At 45.2% G+C, this 20,703-nt stretch overlaps 1 protein-coding gene across 3 annotated transcripts in view; it reads left to right on the forward strand.

Annotated features, from left to right (window-relative positions):
- The first annotated feature begins 4,485 nt into the window (after nt 1-4,485).
- The window catches only part of LOC117401045 (tensin-2-like), a 40,352-nt gene continuing 24,134 nt past the window's right edge, over nt 4,486-20,703 (forward strand). The window contains exon 1 of one of the 3 annotated variants that reach the window (XM_059011554.1): nt 4,486-5,038. In XM_059011554.1, the coding sequence (XP_058867537.1) occupies nt 4,934-5,038 (105 nt within the window). In that variant the 5' untranslated portion in view covers nt 4,486-4,933. Of the gene's footprint in view, nt 5,039-12,237; nt 12,598-14,439; nt 14,555-20,703 lie in introns of those variants that run through there. The other 2 variants (XM_059011556.1, XM_059011555.1) reach the window with 2 other exon arrangements.

The following is a 20,703-nucleotide window of genomic DNA, read 5'->3' on the forward strand; positions in this document are numbered from 1 at the left end:
ACAAAGTGTTGGAAATCTGGTGTGCAAGTTTGTTTTTAGACTATTCTGCCTGTGGTCTGATCAGGTGGTGTTTTAATTTCACAGATGGGTTTCATAGTGGTGAATGCATATCGCTTTGTTGTACCTGGGGGAGGGGGGGGGGGGGAGTCTGATACAACTGTATAGAGTTGACAAGTGCTAGCTGACAGTGTAACTTGGTATTGTGTGTAGTTACTTTTTTTTTCTAAGCAGTTTTAATCTGTTGAAATATATCGGTCTTGCATCAGTAATCAAAGTACATCCTTGACGTTGTTTCATCTGACTTTCCCAATTTAAGAAATCTCATTAAAAAGATTGAGTAATTTACCTATAAATATATAACAGTACTGCGCTGTACTCTAAACACCAAAGATTGAGGGCAAGTTCCTGACCCGTCTTTGACAACAGGGCAGGTCAACTAGGGGCTGTTCGGGTAACAAAAGGCTTCTGGATAATCCTACTGCAGTGAAGTTTTCGGAAGCACAGTGTTAATTATTTCAAATGACGCAGGTGTGGAGGAGACCCCTTCAAACGGTTTGCACTGCTTTTATACCGCAACCGTCCCGTCCCTCCTGTAGTAAGCAGACCAAAGGTGTTGGCATGATTTTTATTTTATTGAAAAGTGAAATATCCGCAGAGTGGAGAAGAGGACTTGCAAGGTGCTGCACTCCTGGGATCTATTCCTGCTGCTTTTGACTTCTGCAGATTTGTTTGCAGCAGGAGTCGGGTTTCTATGCTGCTTCCTTCTTTGGTGTCTAAAGTGAATCACGTGAAAGACGTGCAGTTTATGTTCTTTGTATTCTGGACACTAGATGGCAATATTTCACAGGGTATTCTTTCTTGCGTGTGTTCTGTATAGGGCAGATTTCCCTACCTAATTCTTGTAAGGGGCTATGTAGAGGATCCAGACATTTCATGTTCCCTCTGGGCTTTTCAGTGCATAACTGTACTCCTGTATGTTCTTATGCTTCAGGTATGTTTTTACACTTTGCTGTGCTTTTAGTGTAGTAAACCTCTTCTCAGGGTTGAGCAGCCAGAGCCTGAACATTCTCTTCCCCGGTCTGGTTGTCAACACTCCCTCTCCCTCTCCCTCTCCCTCCTTATTCATCCTGTGGTGGGAATGAAGGAATTCCAAGGAGGGGGGAGTGATCCTGGATTTCCTGGAATGCACAGGGTGATGGGATCAGGGAACAGGCACGGTCACCTCCTGTCACTGCTGAGCTGATCGAGCATCGAACTCTGATCCTGGGAGGCGGAGTGGAGGAGGTTGAGAGAGCCCTGCTGCTGTACATGGGAGATGACCAGGAGCTGGACCTACCCTTTTCGTTCCAAGTCAAGGGGTTGCGCATTTCATTCCCAGTGCTCCATCACCGTCATTACCCCACTACTACTATTAACCAAGAGTGTGTCAGAGTATAAAAGCATTTTCTTGCTTGCTTGAACCATCTAATATTCTCAGCCCTCCAGCGTGGTCATTACCCTGCACCTTAATAATGAGCACTAGTCTTACATGCTTCTCAGCTCTCCAGCGCTGTCATTTCCCTGCACCTGAATAATAATGAGCGCTAGTCTTGCACTCCATTCTCAGTTCTCCAACGCTGTCATTACCAGCACTTCAATAAGATATGGATATAATACTCTTTTCTCAGCTCAAAACTATTAGATATGTTTCTTGATTTTATAAAGTTTGGGAAACCTCCCTCTGCCTGCAGCCAAAATCCTAAGTGTTATAAGACCATGCCTCTCCGTTCAGGAATAGGGTGGAACGAACAGGGAACTGCCGTCATACTGACTAGAACAAAGCTTCAACCGGAAAGGAAATCAAATGAGGAAGCCACCAGGCAAGCTGCCTTTCCAGAGCTGAGAATCAATTGTTATAGACAAGAGGTCATTGTTAATGTGCTGGTAATAACTGCGCTGGAGAGCTGAGATTGGAGTGTGTTAGACTAGTGCTCTGTGACATGTGAGGGCTGATCCAGTTTCAATCTGTACTGATGAGACCAGGTGGTTCGTTTGTCCCATTCTTGGGACTTGGTATGTATTTATTAAGTCAGCAACTGATCACGTTCCAACTTTCAAACCAGTATATCAGATAAGAGTCCCTTCCTGTGTTTTAGAGTGAAGTAAACTTTGTAAATCCTTCATCGAATTCTGGAGCTCCTTTAACACTTGGGGGGTACTCGGCTGCAGAATACAAATTGCCTCACTGAGTTTGCATGTTTAAGGACTCTGGAGACAACATTACTGGTAGAGAGCACAAGTTTAAAACATTTAAAAACATTTTGTAATGTTGACACAAGCTAGTCAGCCAGATGACCACACACACCAGACCATTTTATTTTTATTGTTCTGTATTACTGTTTTGTTTTTCATCCCCTGCATATCCAATTGTCCTGAAACTCGGTATTAGCATTATTTAGTCATTTGGCGGTTCTGTCCTGGGGATACAGAGAGGCGTCTGCCTATCCGTACATTGGTCGATCTGTGTGTCACACTTTTGCTTTGTATCTGAAGAGCTGCTTAGCTAATTGTGATAAACATTTCCTGGCTATTTCTTACACTCTTTTCTCTATAATAGTTGATATACATCATGATCGTCAACCTTTTCATCGTGCATATCGCTCTGATTTTTTTTAAATCTGCAGCCCTGGCAATAGGGGATGGATAATGCTGACAGTTGTTTTAATGTTAAACTTGATAACCATTGTATTGCCTATTGCAGTAGTTTATAGAAAGAGGAAGAGGTAGTTATGTTCTGATCCCTCCGGAATCCCCAGCAAATGCCAACGACTTTGCGCAGCCAGGACTCCAACCTGCACTCTCCTGCCTGCATGTCTCCCTCCGCGCACCACGTGACCCTGCATTTTTAATGAATGCATTATGGCAATCAAATAATGAATCGGAACTGTGCCTTTCCATTGAGGCTTTGATATTTTGTAGGCCTCTTGCACCTATTCAGAACTGTTCACTTGACTCGTGTTTCATTGACAGACGCTTTCCATGTGTATTTAATCCAATTGCTTCCAGCTGAGCCACACGCGATTCAATCTAAGAGCCTGTCCCCCTCATTCCTCCTCTACGAGAACGGGTCGGTGTTCTATGACTCTTGTTTTATGACTCTTTAGACGGCTCTCTGGCCGAGTCCCTCCCTCTCTGTTTCGTTCACATGCTGATCTGATCAGCGGCCTGTCCGATCGCCACATGGTTTTGATCTCCTCTCCAGTAAGAATTTACTACCTGTCGCAGCCGGTGCCTCCGAACCCAAATAAACGATCCCAGCGGAGCGCCGCGCTTCCCGTTTAATGGACCGTGCCGCATTCCGCTTGCATGCAGTCGCTCTGCACCTGGCCGGAAACGGCACCCTCTGGCTGTTGAGCAATGTGCTTGCGGCCCCTTTGCCCACCCGTAGGTCATCTGTTGGGATTGACTTGCAGGTTAAAGATGTCTTTTTTTATTGTCAGTTTAACCAGTCTAATTTCCAGGGAGGTCATGGGAATCTGGAGTGTGCTTTGGATGATTGCTGTAAAATGTTTTTTCTGTCTTCATGGCTCTCTCTTGGAAGCCGACTAACTAGCTTTCAAAATGTTATATATATATATTTTCCTCCCACTCGAACCCGAGGCAGGAGGGTAAAAGCACCGTCTACGAAGTGGATTCCAGCCTGTGTCGCTCACTCTTGTTTACTGCTGGAGGCCCTGCTGCCTGTCCCAGAGAGGGAGGCCTGGCTTGGAGCCCTGACAAGAATTTCCCTTAAAAGGGGTTTCGGTTTCATTGTCTCTGGCGTGGGGCTCAGCAGCCAGTATCCGGCCTGCCTGACACATCAACCCATTGCTCTTGATTGGGTAAGAGATCTAGGGGTTCTGGTTGTAGTGCTAAAACCAGATAAAACCTGATTTATCCTCCCCCCCTGTAACAAGATTTATTTTTTAAATAAATTATAATCCAATGTTCTTTTCTGACAGATCCCTTTTATTAATGTTGCGCAGCGGTATTATAAATCTTGGATCATTTTATACATTCAAACTTTTAGAGTGTAAGTCAGACCCTTTAACTGAATCCCAGCTATAAAATACCCACGGTGGAGTTAGTCTCTAAAACTAAATTCTGGCAAAAGATTACAATCTGACTATAGTCGAACTCCGGGCTATAGACATTAGGTGGCTACAAATCGACGACATGTGGCTATTAACTACCTCCATGTGTCTAGCTGAAGCCTCTATGAGCTACACTGTGGTTTAAGTCAAACTAAACTTCAGCTAGATTAAAAATGCTCTTGCTTTATACCCCACACTCTACACTATGCGGTTTACAGTTTGGATAATCCACATACTAACATCATAACTCTACAATAAGCCTCCTTATACTAAATGCACTATTCTACCTGCAAGCCTCACAGCATTACAGTGTAGCTGTACAACCTATAGAACTAGAATACAGACAATAGATAGCTAAAGTTTATTATACACTGCAAAACCTACACTATGCTCAATAGCAGCTCAGACACAGACTATAGCTACAGTTTAGTCTATGGGAATCCTTACTACACTACCCTAAATAGCGTCTACAAAACAGAATACAGTACATACAGCTGCAGTTTGCGAAACCCTATGCTAGACTCTATGCAAAACCTACAGCATACCAGGTGGCAACTAAAAATAATACAAAGCTTAACTCCGAACCGGGCTTCAACACATTTAGAAGACTTGAAGCCGCACAAAGCTTCCCTGAGTTGCTGGCTGTCTTGCTGCTGGAGCTGAACTGTGAATGAGCCAGGAAGGGGGAGAGGAGGGGCTTGCCTGCCTGCCTGCCTGCCGCCTGTCTGGCTGTTTGTAGAGGGAGAAGGGGAAGCAGCTGTCGGATCGAGGAGAGGAAAGCAGCCGTCTCGGCCCCAGAGTTAGAGAGGGTCCCGTTCTCTATGGGTTGTGCCCTGAGCTCCGAGTGCGGCGGAGAGGAGCTCTGCCCCCTGCCAGCCGCCAGCGAGGGGCGACAGACGGCTAACCCGCAAATGAGGCTCACCAAGGTAGGGACCCGAGGAGGCTGCAGTGTTTTGGGGAAGGACGGTGATTTGTTTTCTGTCTGTCAGGGTGAGGTTGAGGAACTTGTCTTGCTGGCTAAGCGGATATTTTTAAAATCCAAGCGTGAGAAACCAATGCCTGGTTGTGTAAAGAAGCCGTCTCTTTCAGGGGTGGCGTAGCTGGTATTTGGGTTGACATACTGCAGGGATGGAAATAAGACTCCCATTATATAGCAGTTTGATCCATTCCTGGTTTTACTGTCACTTTTATAAGACACACACGAGCTTGTTACCTATACACTAAGGCTAATCAAGCTTCTATTAAAACCTGGAATGGGTAAAGCTGCTATGCAATAGGAGTCTTATTGCCATCCCTGAAAACGGGATTTTCTTACATTTTCTGTTATTTAATGAGCTTGTGTTCTCAGCTGATATTGGTCTCCAAGAAGTCTGCATGAATACTAAGCATGTAAAATAATTTATTCTAAAATAATGTATTTTTTATTGTTGTTTGTGTCTGCATTTTACTTAGGATTTTTGCATAGCTCACAGTGCCACCTGGTGGTCAGGTGTTCTAATTGATTGGGATTGTAACTGTGACACTGCTTGAAACACGATGTAAATACAGTTTTGTTGCATGTGAATGGCACAGAGGCAAGGGGTTCAGTGCTTTGAGATTGTATAAGTGGCGGTTCTTGTGTGAGTAAGTGCAATTTAATAAGCAAGGGGCTGGTTCATTATCTTCTCTGTGCTCTACTACACTTTGCTGTGCTTTTACCACAGGATATCACAGTATACTTTTGAGAAGGGGCTGGTTTATTATCTTCAATGTGCTTTACTACACACTGAGGCACTTTTTACCCGGGGATACCAAAGCAGTATGAAGGCACTGGTGCATTATTTATTTGTGCTGTCCTATCACATGGCTGTGTTTTTACCCCACAGTAAACTTTTAATAAGAAAATACAGCAGGTCATTGCATGGGAGCTGTATGCGATTTATTCCACTGGTGAAGAATTTACCAGCTGTGCCTCTCCACCAGGATGGAGCCCATTTTCCATGCTCCGTGCATTCTTTCTGCTGTGGGGCTGACAGAGAGGTGCAGCTGAGCAAACGGCATGGAGGAGACAGCAGGCGATGCGTTTGCATCGCGGCAGGCGCGCCGCGCTCACACAGGATCTGTGAAGTGGGCAAGAGAACTGAGAAGCATTGAGGCATAATGGCATCAACTGAAAGTTTGTTCTGGATGGAGAACCGTTTGTACAGCGTGTCCTCAGAATCGCGCAGTTAAAAAAACATTCGCATCGATCCAAACGCAATCCGAAACGTCTGAGAGAGGCCAGGCTTGTCTGAGGAACATTTGGTGAAGACACAATCAAGACAGTTACAGCACATAACAGTCCTCACTTTTTAGCTATAATCCCATCAACTCTCCGTTTTATACAACTGTGTTTATGCGGGCTCTCTGAATGTGCTTGCGCATTTCTCCCCTACTCCACATCCCTGGGTAGCTCCTCCCTGGCTGACGAGAGTCTGCATGGTCCAGGGCAGAGGTCTCTGAGTGCTGCCGTTCTGCCAGCTATCGGAGCGCTGGCACGGCTAAGCCCTCTCTGGCATCATTCCTGCAACACGATCACGGTTACAGTGTCCAATGCGAGAGCAGGGCGCGTAGCTTCACCCAGGAACCTGTGCTGCCAGGCTGGCAGTACTATAGGAAACAGAGCTTTAATTTAAGCAGCACTTTTCTGTAGTTTTATTAGCTGTTAACAACGTATTCGTTAACAACTCTAGTTCATTGTTTTGGTTAGATAATACATACTGCCCTGGGGTAAGCTGCTACAGAGACTGGGCAGTGATGGGGTGCTGCACTGGGGTTAGCTGCTACAGAGACTGGGCAGTGATGGGGTGCTGCACTGAGGTTAGCTGCTACAGAGACTGGGCAGTGATGGGGTGCTGCACTGGGGTTAGCTGCTACAGAGACTGGGCAGTGATGGGGTGCAGCACTGGGGTTAGCTGCTACAGAGACTGGGCAGTGATGGGGTGCAGCACTGGGGTTAGCTGCTACAGAGACTGGGCAGTGATGGGGTGCTGCACTGGGATTAGCTGCTACAGAGACTGGGCAGTGATGGGGTGCTGCACTGGGGTTAGCTGCTACAGAGACTGGGCAGTGATGGGGTGCTGCACTGGGGTTAGCTGCTACAGAGACTGGGCAGTGATGGGGTGCTGCACTGGGGTTAGCTGCTACAGAGACTGGGCAGTGATGGGGTGCTGCACTGGGGTTAGCTGCTACAGAGACTGGGCAGTGATGGGGTGCTGCACTGGGGTTAGCGGCTACAGAGACTGGGCAGTGATGGGGTGCTGCACTGGGGTTAGCTGCTACAGAGACTGGGCAGTGATGGGGTGCAGCACTGGGGTTAGCTGCTACAGAGACTGGGCAGTGATGGGGTGCTGCACTGGGGTTAGCTGCTACAGAGACTGGGCAGTGATGGGGTGCAGCACTGGGGTTAGCTGCTACAGAGACTGGGCAGTGATGGGGTGCTGCACTGGGATTAGCTGCTACAGAGACTGGGCAGTGATGGGGTGCTGCACTGGGGTTAGCTGCTACAGAGACTGGGCAGTGATGGGGTGCTGCACTGGGGTTAGCTGCTACAGAGACTGGGCAGTGATGGGGTGCTGCACTGAAGTTAGCTGCTATCCCTTAGAGAGTTCTGGCATTGCAGTACCCCATCAACATCCAGTCTCTGTTAGGGATAGGAGCTAACCCCAGTACCATGACTTCTTGCGGCTTGACAAATTCTCTAGGGGAGGGGAGGGGAGGGGAGGGGAGGGGGGCGGGCGTTGAGTAGGTTTATGATTCAGCGTTTCACTAAACATTCGCTAAACGTTCTCAGGACAGCAGGCTTGCGAGAGAGCCGGCCCCCAACCCCCAACTGAAACAACAGCTGGGTTCCATCAACATCTGGCTCGCGTCTCGAAGCGCTGCAATCACTTGTTTTTAGAACGAGTCTCTCTCTCTCTCTCCCTCATGCTCCTTCATCCTCCCTCTCTCGTTCCCTTTCTTTTTCCTTCTCCTTACTGTAAACAAACCCATATTTGGGTTTATTCGACCTAAAACAGTAACCCCACCCTGTAGCAATGATCACTTCTCAGGTCCTGTTGTTCCGAAAACCTCACCTCCGACCCCTCTGCCGTGAGCCTTTCTGTGTTTGTTTAACTTCACAAACTGCGCTTGATAGGAGGGGAAAAGGATAACAAATCTGACCGCTAGCTGAATGTTGACTTAAAAAAGGAAATTCCAATGAAGTGATCCTTAAACTACTGGCATTCATAGCGATTCCCTACAGAAACAGGTGCCTTCAAGGTTATTGCCTGTATTTTGTTGCTCTAAAGGTAATCAGCAGATGCAATGCAGTGCATTTTATGGTTCAAATATATGCTAAAGCACCAGTGATGTTACATAACTACTAATAAACAACTCGATTGGACTTTACAATCCATAAATACATCCTTCTGCATTATTTAACACTGTTTTTTTTAGAAGAAAGCGTACTTTTGATGCATAGCTGTATAGTACGGAAGCATCCTAGTGCCAATTAAAAAAAATAACTAAATAAAGTATCTCCTATGTAGTAGATAAAGTCCTATTTTAGAGATATTTCTAATGACAGTAAACTAGCATAAAACAGCTTAGTTTCACGAAGGGTCAATTGCTATTGGTGCTGGTTTTAATACTGTTTTATTCTTCTCTAAATAATAATAATAATAATAATAATAATAATAATAATAATAATAAAGCTACCATTTGCCTTTTGAACTTGAAACAGGTTCCTAGATGTTTTTGCTGTGTATTTTTAATGAATCGAACCCAAGCCGGAGGGGGAGAGGAGGGTTTGAATCAGTAAAGGAATGCAGTCAAGCTGCAGAGAAGCGCTTTTGTCAGGGCGGACGAGAGCACTCTGCTCCTGCCAGAGAAAATATTTCACCGAGGAATTTTTACTGGCAGCACTTGAGAAATGATCCTGGAACCGGACCATCCCGAGTGAGGTGCAAGGGAGCCTGGGAACAATCTAACCCATTGCTTGCTGTGGCTTGATGGCTTTCTGATTGTGTCATGGCATGAGAACGTACAGTGGGGATCGGGCCTCAATGCAGCTGCTGTCATTAAAGTTTTACACATTTCCAGGGAGGTCGCGGGGAACGTGGCAGAACAGATAATAAACACAGGAATACAGATTTCTTTAAAACCATTTTTATTTACTTACATAACCTTTACAAAGAAATGTGTCGTGATTGCATTTAAATACAAATTGAACAATTTAACAAAATTCTCTGTAATGGTACTATGGTGGCAAAAGGGTAGCTAATGGGTCAGTCTGCTATGCCAACAACTTTGATTTCAATACAGGACAGGAGCGCTGTACAAAAAAAGGGATCTGCTAATGGTTCTGTTTGGGTTTCTGCAGGGTAGTTTGTAATGATGGCACTGCGCAGTCCGGATTCTTCAAACTCTGATGCTTTTACTGTGTATCCACCAAGCTCAGTGCTTCTCCTCTTCATCAGAATTGCGCAGTATCCCCGAACGAGAGGCACGCCCTCGGAATGGAGAGAACAGCCAAACGATGACTCCGTCACTCCAGGGAACAGATTTCCCAAGCCAAGGAATTAGCGTGCTCTCCTAAAAGTGTTTTGTAACATCAACAGGGCTTTAGAAACTTTGCCCTAGAGCACCACGCCAGACCTCTAAAAGGGGCAACCATGTGGCTCCTGGTTTAGTTTTTTTTTAGTTTTTTAACAAGCATTGCAATGCATTCTGGTAGTCCTGCATGTTGAAAGAAACCCGATTGCACTGGGCCCTGTGTGATGAGCCTAACTCCCATGCTGAAGGCTTACGGCAGTACTCTGTATCAAGATGAAATCATACAAAAGTGTAGTAAAGTAACAAGTAACAGCTTGGAAAATGTATCAGTGAACACTCAGCAGTACGGATGCATCAATCATTGGTTTTTTGACAGTAAATTGTCCTATATTTCCTGTTGAAGAGCCCTTCACTGATTCACTGTATTCAATAGTTTTTTCATGTCTAAATCAGATAGAGAAATAGTGGGAGTGCTAGGCAGCGTTGCAATATTTCTGTGCGTGTTCAACATAGAGGAAACTGTGATGGGCCTGTACATTTCGTGGCCAACAGGTGGAGACCTTGCACACAGCTTCACCTCTAGGCAGAGCTGGCAGTCTGCAAGGATGACCAATGAAGTCTCAAACAACACCCCGGTCCTTGGATCCCAAATGCTTTCTTTTTGCAGTTGCAATTTTATTTTTGGACATATTGTCAAGAAGCATCAATTCATGTAACAAGGGTCAAAAAGGCAGGAAGGCAAACGACCACACAGACTATTTTGCAAAGCGCTTTTCAAACTGATGTCTCAGCTACTCCTTCTACTGGTCTTGGGTAATAGAGTTCATGCGAGAGGTCGGCATTAGCATGCTGCTGTGAAATATTCAAGTCAAATGACACAGAGAGAGAGACACTCGAAATAACACCACAGAGTCAGTCAGGCTTCTGCCAGGCAGCAATGCCACCTTTGACCTTCCTCCCTGACCTCAGGTTGCTGGAAGGGGGCTTTGATGTCTCAAAGGGTTTGGAGAATTTTAGCTGCTCGAACTATTCCTGAGTTTAGTTTTCAGGCAGCATTCTGTTTTGTGGTTTTTATTTTAGTTTACTGTAAATTGGCTTAGTCTGATGTGTTGTGGGTGAGTCAGAAATATGACCAGAATTAGGACCAGAGCCTTTGCTGAGACGCTAAAGCATGCTTCCTCCAGACTTTTACCAGTCCCTTCAGCTATGAACAAGTCAGTCCGTGATCTTTTCCATTTCTAGTGTCATTTTCCATGTTTGTTTTTGATTTGTGAGTGATTGCTCCCAGCAGAACGCTGTAGAAACCAGCGCTAGTAATCTACCCCTTTGGAAACGATTTAAAATGGAGTTTTGCTTCCAGTATTCACTGCTGTGCTTGCTTGTAAGAAGACATTTCGGCTGATCCAGTCTGCATAACGTATGCCAATGACGACCAACTAAAACTGAAGCGCATACAAATATACCTTGTAAAAGCACCTTATCACAAAACAGAAACGCGATATTTCAGTCATTACAGTAAGTGCCGCTCAAAATAATTGGGGGCGGGGGGGGGGTAAAATAACAATTTAAGACAATGTCTCTTTCAAAAAGAGCTTGCGTGGCAATGATCTGCCAGCAATACCTCTCGCTGCCCCTGCTCTGTGTATCCGGGGTGGTTCAGGGGCAATAGAAGCTGCGAGAATGGGATTTGTTCTATAATAACACTGCTTCTCCCACACATCTGCACGCAGGACCCATTAATTTGATTGGCTCGCTCGGCTCAGTGAACGACGGGAAAGCAGGGGGGTGTGCGGTCAGTTTCGTTTTCAGTAATAAGCCGCTAGACTCCCCTGTATACACTCACGCACGCACACAGAACACACACACAGTTAATGTTTCCTGCACCTGGCTGACAGGCCGCTGTAATGATGACATTAATATCGTGAAGCGCCTCTCGTCTCTTCGGTGGGAACAGTGATGTTTTGGGGTTGAATCAAAGCTATGTTCCCCGTTTCCTTTAAGAAGTGGTTCTCGGTATGGCTTTTGAAAACCACTCTTGAGAAAACAACGTTAATAAGCTTCTAGTACCTGCAAGTAGTCGTCTCTAGATCTTCTGGCACAATAATTTTGTTGAATTCTGATTTTGTTGTCGTTCACTTGCTGCGTAATTGATTGGGGTACTTTGCACTGGTGCTTTTGAAAAGGAGAGTCGGGGGTGGGAAACGAAGCGTTAGTAAATGATTTCAAACAGATGGCGTTATATCACGTGCAGATTGTATTGGAAACGGGGGGATTGCATTAGCTGTTGCAAAAAAAAAATGTTGCATTCTTGAACTGAATTATAAGTGAAACATTTTGTAACCGCGAGGCACGGAAAGGCGCTGATTCATTGCCAGGAACAATTACTGTAAACTTAAATATTAAACACAATAAAATAAGAACAGAAAGCCCCTTTTCTTTAGACGCCCTTGCTCCTTTCTTACACTGACAGCAAGTTTCCATCTGCGAATTAAAGCGAGGGAGTGTGCTGTGTTTGCCGAACAGCCTTTCAGAAGGGACACGCCCTTAAGCTTGTGTTTCAAACCAATCGGAAGACAGGAATATCCTGGCTTCAACACTTGCCACTAAACCGTGCCTTCTTAGTGAATATACACGCCCCACTTATACAACTGACCAATCAGTGTAAAGGATACGCGCCTATATGCCACGCCCACTATCGATTCCCCACCTTCTTTGCTCAAACTGCGCACGCCTTATTTGTAATGATGTCCAATCAGTGAGCAGGAGCTTCTTGGCCTCGCCGCAACCCGCCCCCGTAGCCCCGCCCTCTTAGTTTCAGGGGAAAGTTTGGAAAACAAGTTCCTTATGGAAGTGTAGAACTGCGCGTTCTACAATTTGGGAATGTTAAGACTGTACTTGCAAGGAATTTCACTGGATAGAAATGAGTAAGGTAAGGGAAGAGGTTATTTTTTATGCATATTATTATTATTATTATTATTATTCATTTTACAAGTACAGTGGTATTTTTTTAATGATTTTACAAACTTAGCAAATATATATATATATTGTGTTTTTATTTTATTTTTTTTAAACAGTATCTAGAATTGCCTTTTAAATTAGACGACATACCGGTATGAAGTTACGGTTATCCGTTTTGCACCTATTGAGATTTCTGCAGTTAAAACCAGTGCGCAATCAATGCATTCTGTTTGTATAACAAGAAGCGTCTGCACGCATGATAATTACAATCGAAATATATTGAATTGCACATCTATTTATAAGAATATATTGATCTAGAATTGTTATAAACTCGTCTAGTACTGGGGTACCCCAAGGTCTCCGGGCTCCCGGTTCTCGACTCTAACGGTGAAGTCACTCTGTAATTGAATGTGTTGCAAAGGACACGGCCCCACCGCCCACTCGTAACATTTACTAAAGGCACACGCCCCTCACTATTGCGCGTATCAAATGCCTCTCTCTCTCTCGCCCTTGGTGCTTACTAACTAAAGTTGGGTAACATGTTTATACATGTATTCAATATGATCATTAATAACAGACGTATTTATATTATCGCACGCCCCAGAAGAAAATACTTGACATTTGCAATACTAGCAGTAGGATTTCTACTGGCCCCGAGGCAGATGATCCCGCTGCTGCCAGTAGCTGCACAAAACCAATTCTTAATATAACCTCCCATTTCACTATCTCTGAACTTTTAAAGGCAATCAAATCGAAGTGTTTGTCTTTCATCAGCCCTGATGGTGTTAAACTAGCGGCAGCAGTTCTTTTGGGGGCTTCTTAGTAAAGTAGAATCATATCGTTTTATTGACTCGGAAAAGCAGGCACATTGACCAAATTATATTAACTCCCCATGCAGCTGTATATCAGCTACGTTTGAGCTTGCCAGTGTTTTTCAGTTCGCTTGGCTGGAATGAAGTTGGCCCGAATGTATAGAGCTGTTCTTAGCTGTGAAAGTTGCACGGGGTGCAGGGAGAGGTGTCCATTCATTCATTCATTCATTCATTCATTCAGATATTGTTGTTGTACATTTTATATGATCATTTATAATTAACATTTTAGGAATTTCAAGGTGCACTTTTTGTGATAACCAACCCAAAATAAATATTTACGTTAAAAGATGCATTATCACAGAAAACTATACAATAATAATAAAGATGATGACAATGATGATGTTTTATGTTTAATTATTATTATTGTTATTCTAATTATTTGTATTGTGGTCTGTAGGCATGGCAGGACTTTTGGGCTCCATGTGTCAAGATAGCTTGGTAGAGGTCAGTTTTATGTCTGTGGTTTGGTGCTCCTGAATGACTGAGCTTCACCGGACTCAGTGCACTTGTGCCCTGTAAACACTCGTCTTGATCCCAGTCCTGCAAGGGTGAACGACTGGTGCATTGCACCTAGGGCTGGACAATAATTACATCGTGAGGTGTCAGCTAAAAAGGATCACGGTACTCCCAATCCTCTTCAATCACGTTTCAGTTCTAAAGGAAGAGAGAGGATCTGTGTAAAAACCATTCATCTGACCAGCATTAATCACTAAAATAAAGATTAAAGACATGATCTTGTGATGAGCGATTGTATTTAAGGAGACAGGGAAGCGGCTGTATGTTATGTGGAGCTCGGACAGGGAAAGGGAAGTAGGAGTGGGACAGTGATTTATTCCCGGGAAGCAGGACCAGAACAGGAAACTCCGTCTTCCATCTCTCCGTCCTATCCAAGCTGTACAAGATAAGGGCTTTCCCTAGACTGCTGGAGGACAAGAGAGAAGGGAGTCGGGGAGAGAAGGGCTTGTCAGCCCCAGCACTCAGTGGAGTCTCGCAGGCATGGGTCCGAAAACGAAAGGGAAGGAGGTCCCGCAGAATGAGAGGACTGTCGGCAAGCAGGTAGGAAGACAAGGACAGGTGCCTCCAGGGTTAATTACGAGCTGGCGCTTCTAGCACGGGGTGCGTTTTGTACAGGCGATCCAGCCGAGATGAGAAGAGGCAGGTGTCAGAGTTTGACATCAAGGCAAGCCGAAGCCTTGTTTAATAATATTATCTAAGCAATTAAAAACTCGAAGTGGAGGCGAGGAAGTTATCTGGAGAGGAATGCTGTTCCAGGTAGCCAGGATTTGGAGTTTTGTAGGGAAGTTATTTTGGAAGTCAAGGTAACACAAAAAAGGAGGAAAAGGCAAATCGCACAGAAGAAAACGGTACTGCATTGAAACTCCGCTGGGTATTGTCTTCTAGAATGAGACAGCATCATAACAGCCTGTTTTTTCCACACCCAGTGAAAGCACATTTTTTCTGTACGTAAAAAAACGTACTTAGTTTTACAAGAGGGTAGTTTCCCGGGGACCGCCCGGGCAGCCTTTACAAACCCCCCAGTTGTAGATCCACAACAGCAGCTCTGTAATCCCCTGCACACTCGGTATATTAATACACAGCAATGCCAATCCTCCAGCCTGTTTGTCTGCTGCTGTGGTGTATTTTTAAGACGTGGGCGGTGATGGCGATGACAAGTTAAAAATACTTGGCTCTGGAGCGCCGTGCTGAAGGGACAATGGCTCTTCCGGAACACACTATTCCGCTCCGTCCTCGCTGTAAACAACGGACTTGCATCTGATGAGTGTGCTTTAGAGGTGACTCACTCTCTCCCTCCCTCCCTCACACACACACGTGCTTGCGTGATTCGACAAACTCAGTAGCAATGAAATTCTGTAGTGAACTATAGTGCCTCTCTCCTAAATAGCACGGCAGCATTCATTTATAATGAAGTTCCCATGTGTTGGCCGATTCAATGCAAAGTTTCTTTTGCTTTTTAATTATTTACTGGATGTATGTGTACATGGATATATAGAGCTATAGAGAGATATATATGGAGTGCCCAGCGTTGGCAGAGGGCAGATATAAACACCAGGGTCAGTCAGCGCTGTTTTCCTGACCAGGGCGGAGAGGAAGTGCAGTCCTCTTCCAGGAGCTGGTGGGATGAAAGGAACTGGGAGAGGAGTTGGCAGCACGGGTGTAATCTTTTGCTTCTTGAAGTCTGCACACATTGGAAACAGTGCGTCTCTGTGAGGCTGGTACTGGCCAGACCCAATAGGACTGTGAATGCACTCACGCACACGTTGGCGGAGGTACCCACATGCTGTACAGGCTAGCACACGCATGCAGTGGTTGGCGCACAGGATACAAGGTGCTGTTTATTGTTTTTTTCCATCAGTGACTACCAGGGTAAACAGAAGCGATACAGTGTCTAAAAAAGAAACGGAGCATGAACGGGGTGATGTCATTTTGCATGTGTTTTTTCATTCCTTTCCGTCCGAGCGAGACGCCCTCTGATTGGTTGGCACGGAGACATGCAGACACACCCACCCACACACACAGACAGACACACAAACAAACATGAGACAGGGGCTGCTTTGGGCTGGCACATACATAAATACATATGTATGTATTTTATTTCTATTTTGGGAGGTGGTTGAGGGGGGCTGTGTCTCCCCTCCCTGTTCTTATTGAATGCCCTCTCTGTTCTGTGCTCAGGGTGTTGGGGCGGGGGTCCTGTATTTTTTTCTAGGAGTTGCTAAGCGTGCCTGCGTCAGTCTGACGGCACTGCAGAACAGGGTACACGTGTCAGCTGCTCTCATGTTCCGCTTGCTTCAGCCTCTCCAGTCCAGCTCCACGGCCTCTGTTGGGAATATTGAGTCTGGTTCACCCGACAAGATAGGCATTCAGCAACCTGCCTGTGGGAGCATTCCCTAAGCTGCTCGGTAAGGACTTTTGCTTCTGCAGTAAACTGAGCCCCTCAGGAACACCAGGCTGCTACATGGGCTTGTGTTGAGCTAGTAAAACTTTTCCAGGAAGAACCTGGTAAAATTCTCTGACAAGCTGTATGTTTTTGAGTTTTGCTTTTGAATACCTTGATGTGCAGGGATGTCCGACCCCTCTCTTCTGTTTGTCACCCTTTATTTATTTTATTTTTACTTGCAGGTAAGAGATGAAGAGAACCGCTTTGTCTGACTTTGATGAAAGCGTGTTATGGATGTTGTTTTTAAGCACAAGTCATTGAGAATACCAGATTCTGTGTGTGTCTGTGTGTGTGTCACTCTTGTGTTGGAATTTGACATATATCTAGAGTGCTTTTTGAATTGGGACCGGTTGGGACGTTTTTTGGTTATTGAGAGTGTCAGAATCTGGGGGAATACGGTGGCATCTGTCTTTTTTTTTTCCATGTGGATGTCGGACATGGGGATCTGCTTCTTCATGTTACCAATGGCCCCTGATTTGTACAGCCGTTGCACTGTGGGCAGGCTGTCCAATGAGCTTGTGATCTGTCTGTGCTTGTTAGTTAGACCAGTCCCAGCTCCAGGCATGCTCTGTGACCCTGGGGTCAGGACCGTTTCCTGAACAGCAGTAAACCTGGCCCACGCACTTCCTGTGTGAGGTCACCATCGCCGCCTGATAATGGGTTCGAGTGGCTGAGGGCCAGGGGACTGTCTGCTCGCTCCGGTCCCATTAGTTGTGGGAAACACAGTGAGGACTAGCTCAGCACGGAAGGAACGATTATGGAAGATTAGCTCCAGGAGAATAGCCAGGGGTTCTCTATAGCTGTATATATATATACCGCATTGGAACATTGTTTTGGTAAATACATTTCAGCGGAGATTAAAAGCATTGGGAGCATCCCAGAACCTGTGTGTTTAGGCCCCTCCCCTGCCCCTAGCGTTACCATGACACCTCCCGAATGTTCTCTTTCATAGCCACTCCCCCACGACCCAGCAGAAGTGAAACTCAATCCTAAGGAGAGTTACAAAACTGCAATCACAAGACTCCTGTCTTTGTCTCCGTAGACGGTGAAGATAAAAGACTGTTCACAGGGGCAGGGTGTTATCTGGCTTCATGCTGTGCCAAAAACAGGGATTAATTCGTTTTTTTCTTATGTGAACGTAAAAAGAAATATTGGGGACAGTTGCAAGTGAAACCGCTTCAGACAATGAGACCTGGAGAAGCGATGTTAACCCCATCCTTTCTGGAACTAATCCAGTGTCCGTCCGTCCGTCCCCACCCTCCTCCTACAGATGTGTAATGTAGAAACAGGCACTCTCCGAAATGCCATCTTTGTGCAGTTCGGGAACAAGAGTACTGCCAAGCAAAGCTCCCACTATGGGTAGACCCCCTACCGAGGATAAAACTTATAAATAACTAATTTTGTACACAGGATAACACGTACAGGAATTTTAATCCTCGACAGTGATTTCTCATAAGTTATTTATTATACACTGTGCTGTTAAGTGATTGATTGTATCCGCCTTACAACTGCAGTCTAACTGGAGCCTGTGCGGAGGTGACAACATTTCTCTCAGTACTGCAGTTAGACTAGTGCTCATTATTATTAAGGTGCTGGTAATGACAGCGCTGCAGAGCTGAGAGTGGAGTGTTTAGACTCGTACTCATTATTATTATTAAGGTGCTGGTAATGACAGCGCTGGAGAGCTGAGAGTGGAGTGTTTAGACTAGTGCTCATTATTATTAAGGTGCTGGTAGTGACAGCGCTAGAGGTTCAGGAATCTGAAGCCCTCTTAGCAGTAGGATAGAAATCCCTGTCTAAGCTGACATTCCCTTGGCTTCAGCGTCTTCTCCTAATTCTGTTGCCCAGTTCTGAAATCCCTGGCTAAGCTGACATTCCCTTGGCTTCAGCGTCTTCTCCTAATTCTGTTGCCCAGTTCTGAAATCCCTGTCTAAGCTGACATTCCCTTGGCTTCAGCGTCTTCTCCTAATTCTGTTGCCCAGTTCTGAAATCCCTGGCTAAGCTGACATTCCCTTGGCTTCAGCGTCCTCTTCTAATTCTGTTGCCCAGTTCTGTGACTCGCTGTCGGGCCACAGAGACAGTCTGGGCTAATTGGTCGGTTTGGGTGAAACAAGATTATTATTCAGTATGCTTGCTGTGGTTTCGATGGGTGGGGTGTGCAAGTGTTTTTATATACTTATGAGGACTCTGCATCCTCAGTCCTCGCTAGTTAAGAAGTGCACGGCAAAAGAGATTCTGTGACTTTAACTTTAGACGTGATGAAAACAGGATAGTGTTATTGTGCTCCAGTATAATGGAGCTTTATGACCTGGGGAAGTTTCTGTGTTGTGAACCGTCATTACAGTATGAATGAGAGCGTGTTGTGGGTTTAAATCTTTATAATGACAAGCATTACAGGTATATAATTTAGAGGAGGCTCTGAGGAATTAGACCAACAAGCGCTGCGTACCGATGGGAGTTGCAGCGTGATTTTGTGTAAGGAAACGCTGCCCTGAAATTCAAGATGAGAAGTTTTTTGTTTTTGTGTAGCAGATTTAGCCCTGACTATTTAATTGGTTTTCTCAGAAAACCACGAGGTTTCATTACTGGAGTTATTTGAATTGTCTTGATTACTGTACTGTTGGAGGGGGAGTATCGTTGAAGGATTGTTTATCAGCTGATTCAGGGGGCTGTCACCCTACTTAGTCCCTCGAGAAATTCTGCGATCGCTCGTTTGTGGTAAAAAGACTTTCATCTATCATTAAACACTCAAGTGCAAAATTTCGAAATGTGAAAAACTTCAATGACACACGTTTCAAACTAGAAGCCTTTCTCAGTGTCTTCGAGACATTACACGCTCCCCAGTGCTGTGTTTCAAAACACTAAGAGAAACGTAATAAACCCGATGACAAATGTTTTGACTAGGAAGTCTTTCCCAATGTTTTTTTCATTGAAGTTTCTTTTAGTAGTTGGAAAGAAAATAGACTTTTTGCAGAGCTGAAGCAATGCTCCTGCAGATCTGAAAAAAAATGTCAGCGCTAATTAGGAGAGCTGGTTTCTATTGGCACGTCCTGCCGGGGCTGTTTTACACACAGGTGGGCTGTGGTGAGGGAGGATCCTCTCCCAGCTAGTGAACGGTGGCGTAGTCGTGGCTACACAGTGACCACAGGAACACCCTGGTGATGGGAGCGAGGAAGTGTAGGTACTGTCAACAAGCTGGGTCTGAACGGCGAGGAGGGGGTGACAGAGATACAAACCAGATGGCCCTTTACAACCTCTTCAAACATTCCTGCCTTTCAGAAACGAGGAGGATGGGAGGGGGAGCTACAGGATGAGACGCAGAGAGAGGTCCTCAGGCTTGCACAGCTCATTTAATTTCCTTTAGCCGTTCACGCCGTGTAAATTAATTGGCTTAGTTACAAGTCTTTGACAATCTGCTGTCATCCAAATTCAACAAATTCTACAAATTCAATGACTGTAAGTCTTCCTCCGAGTCTTCAAGACCTTAAACCCTCAGTTATGCTAAGTTTAGAAATACTAAGAGTCCAAATAAATTCAATGACAAACGTTTGGACGAGCACTCTGCACTACTGCCACTAAGTGTGCAGTTTAAAAAGTTAAGAATATTAATTCTGACCCTATGTGTGGTGTGTGTGCGTGTTTTATATATATATATATATATATATATATATATATACCAAGGCAAGGTAGCTGGATAGACTGTAAATAAACGAAAAGTTTAGCGGGCTGGTGGGGAGATTCTCTGGTATTTCAGCGTCTCCTCTTTGTTCCTGTGCCCACTTCAACAGAGGCGGCAGGGTTATGAAAACGGAGGTCTGTGTTCTCAGTCTCTCTGTGCGCCTTGCAGAGAGCGATCAGGTGTTGAGAGCGTGTGCCGATGAATACGGTATGGAAGAAAACGCCGCTGTTGATTTTTAGTGAGGACCGGGAGGGGCTGCTTCCTCAGACTCCTACCCTGGCAGGAGGGCCCTCGATGGGGTCTGGAGTTGGGCGGGCGTCTGGCAGGTTTGCGGTTGTTGAACTTGGTGCCTCCCTCCCTCACCGAGAGGAGACAGTCAAAGGGAGTTTCACAATGGAGCCGTTGCTTCTGCTGACTGCTGCTCTATTAAGTCCCAGTTATTAATCAGTATAAAAGGAAAAATGTGCCACAAAAGTCCTATTCATATTGATTGATTGATAATATGGGAGGGATATTCAATCGAAGAATACGGCACATGCATTCGATAAACGTTTTGATTAGGGAAAT

Source organism: Acipenser ruthenus, chromosome 42 (assembly GCF_902713425.1).
Source record: "Acipenser ruthenus chromosome 42, fAciRut3.2 maternal haplotype, whole genome shotgun sequence".
Classification (NCBI taxonomy): domain Eukaryota; kingdom Metazoa; phylum Chordata; class Actinopteri; order Acipenseriformes; family Acipenseridae; genus Acipenser; species Acipenser ruthenus.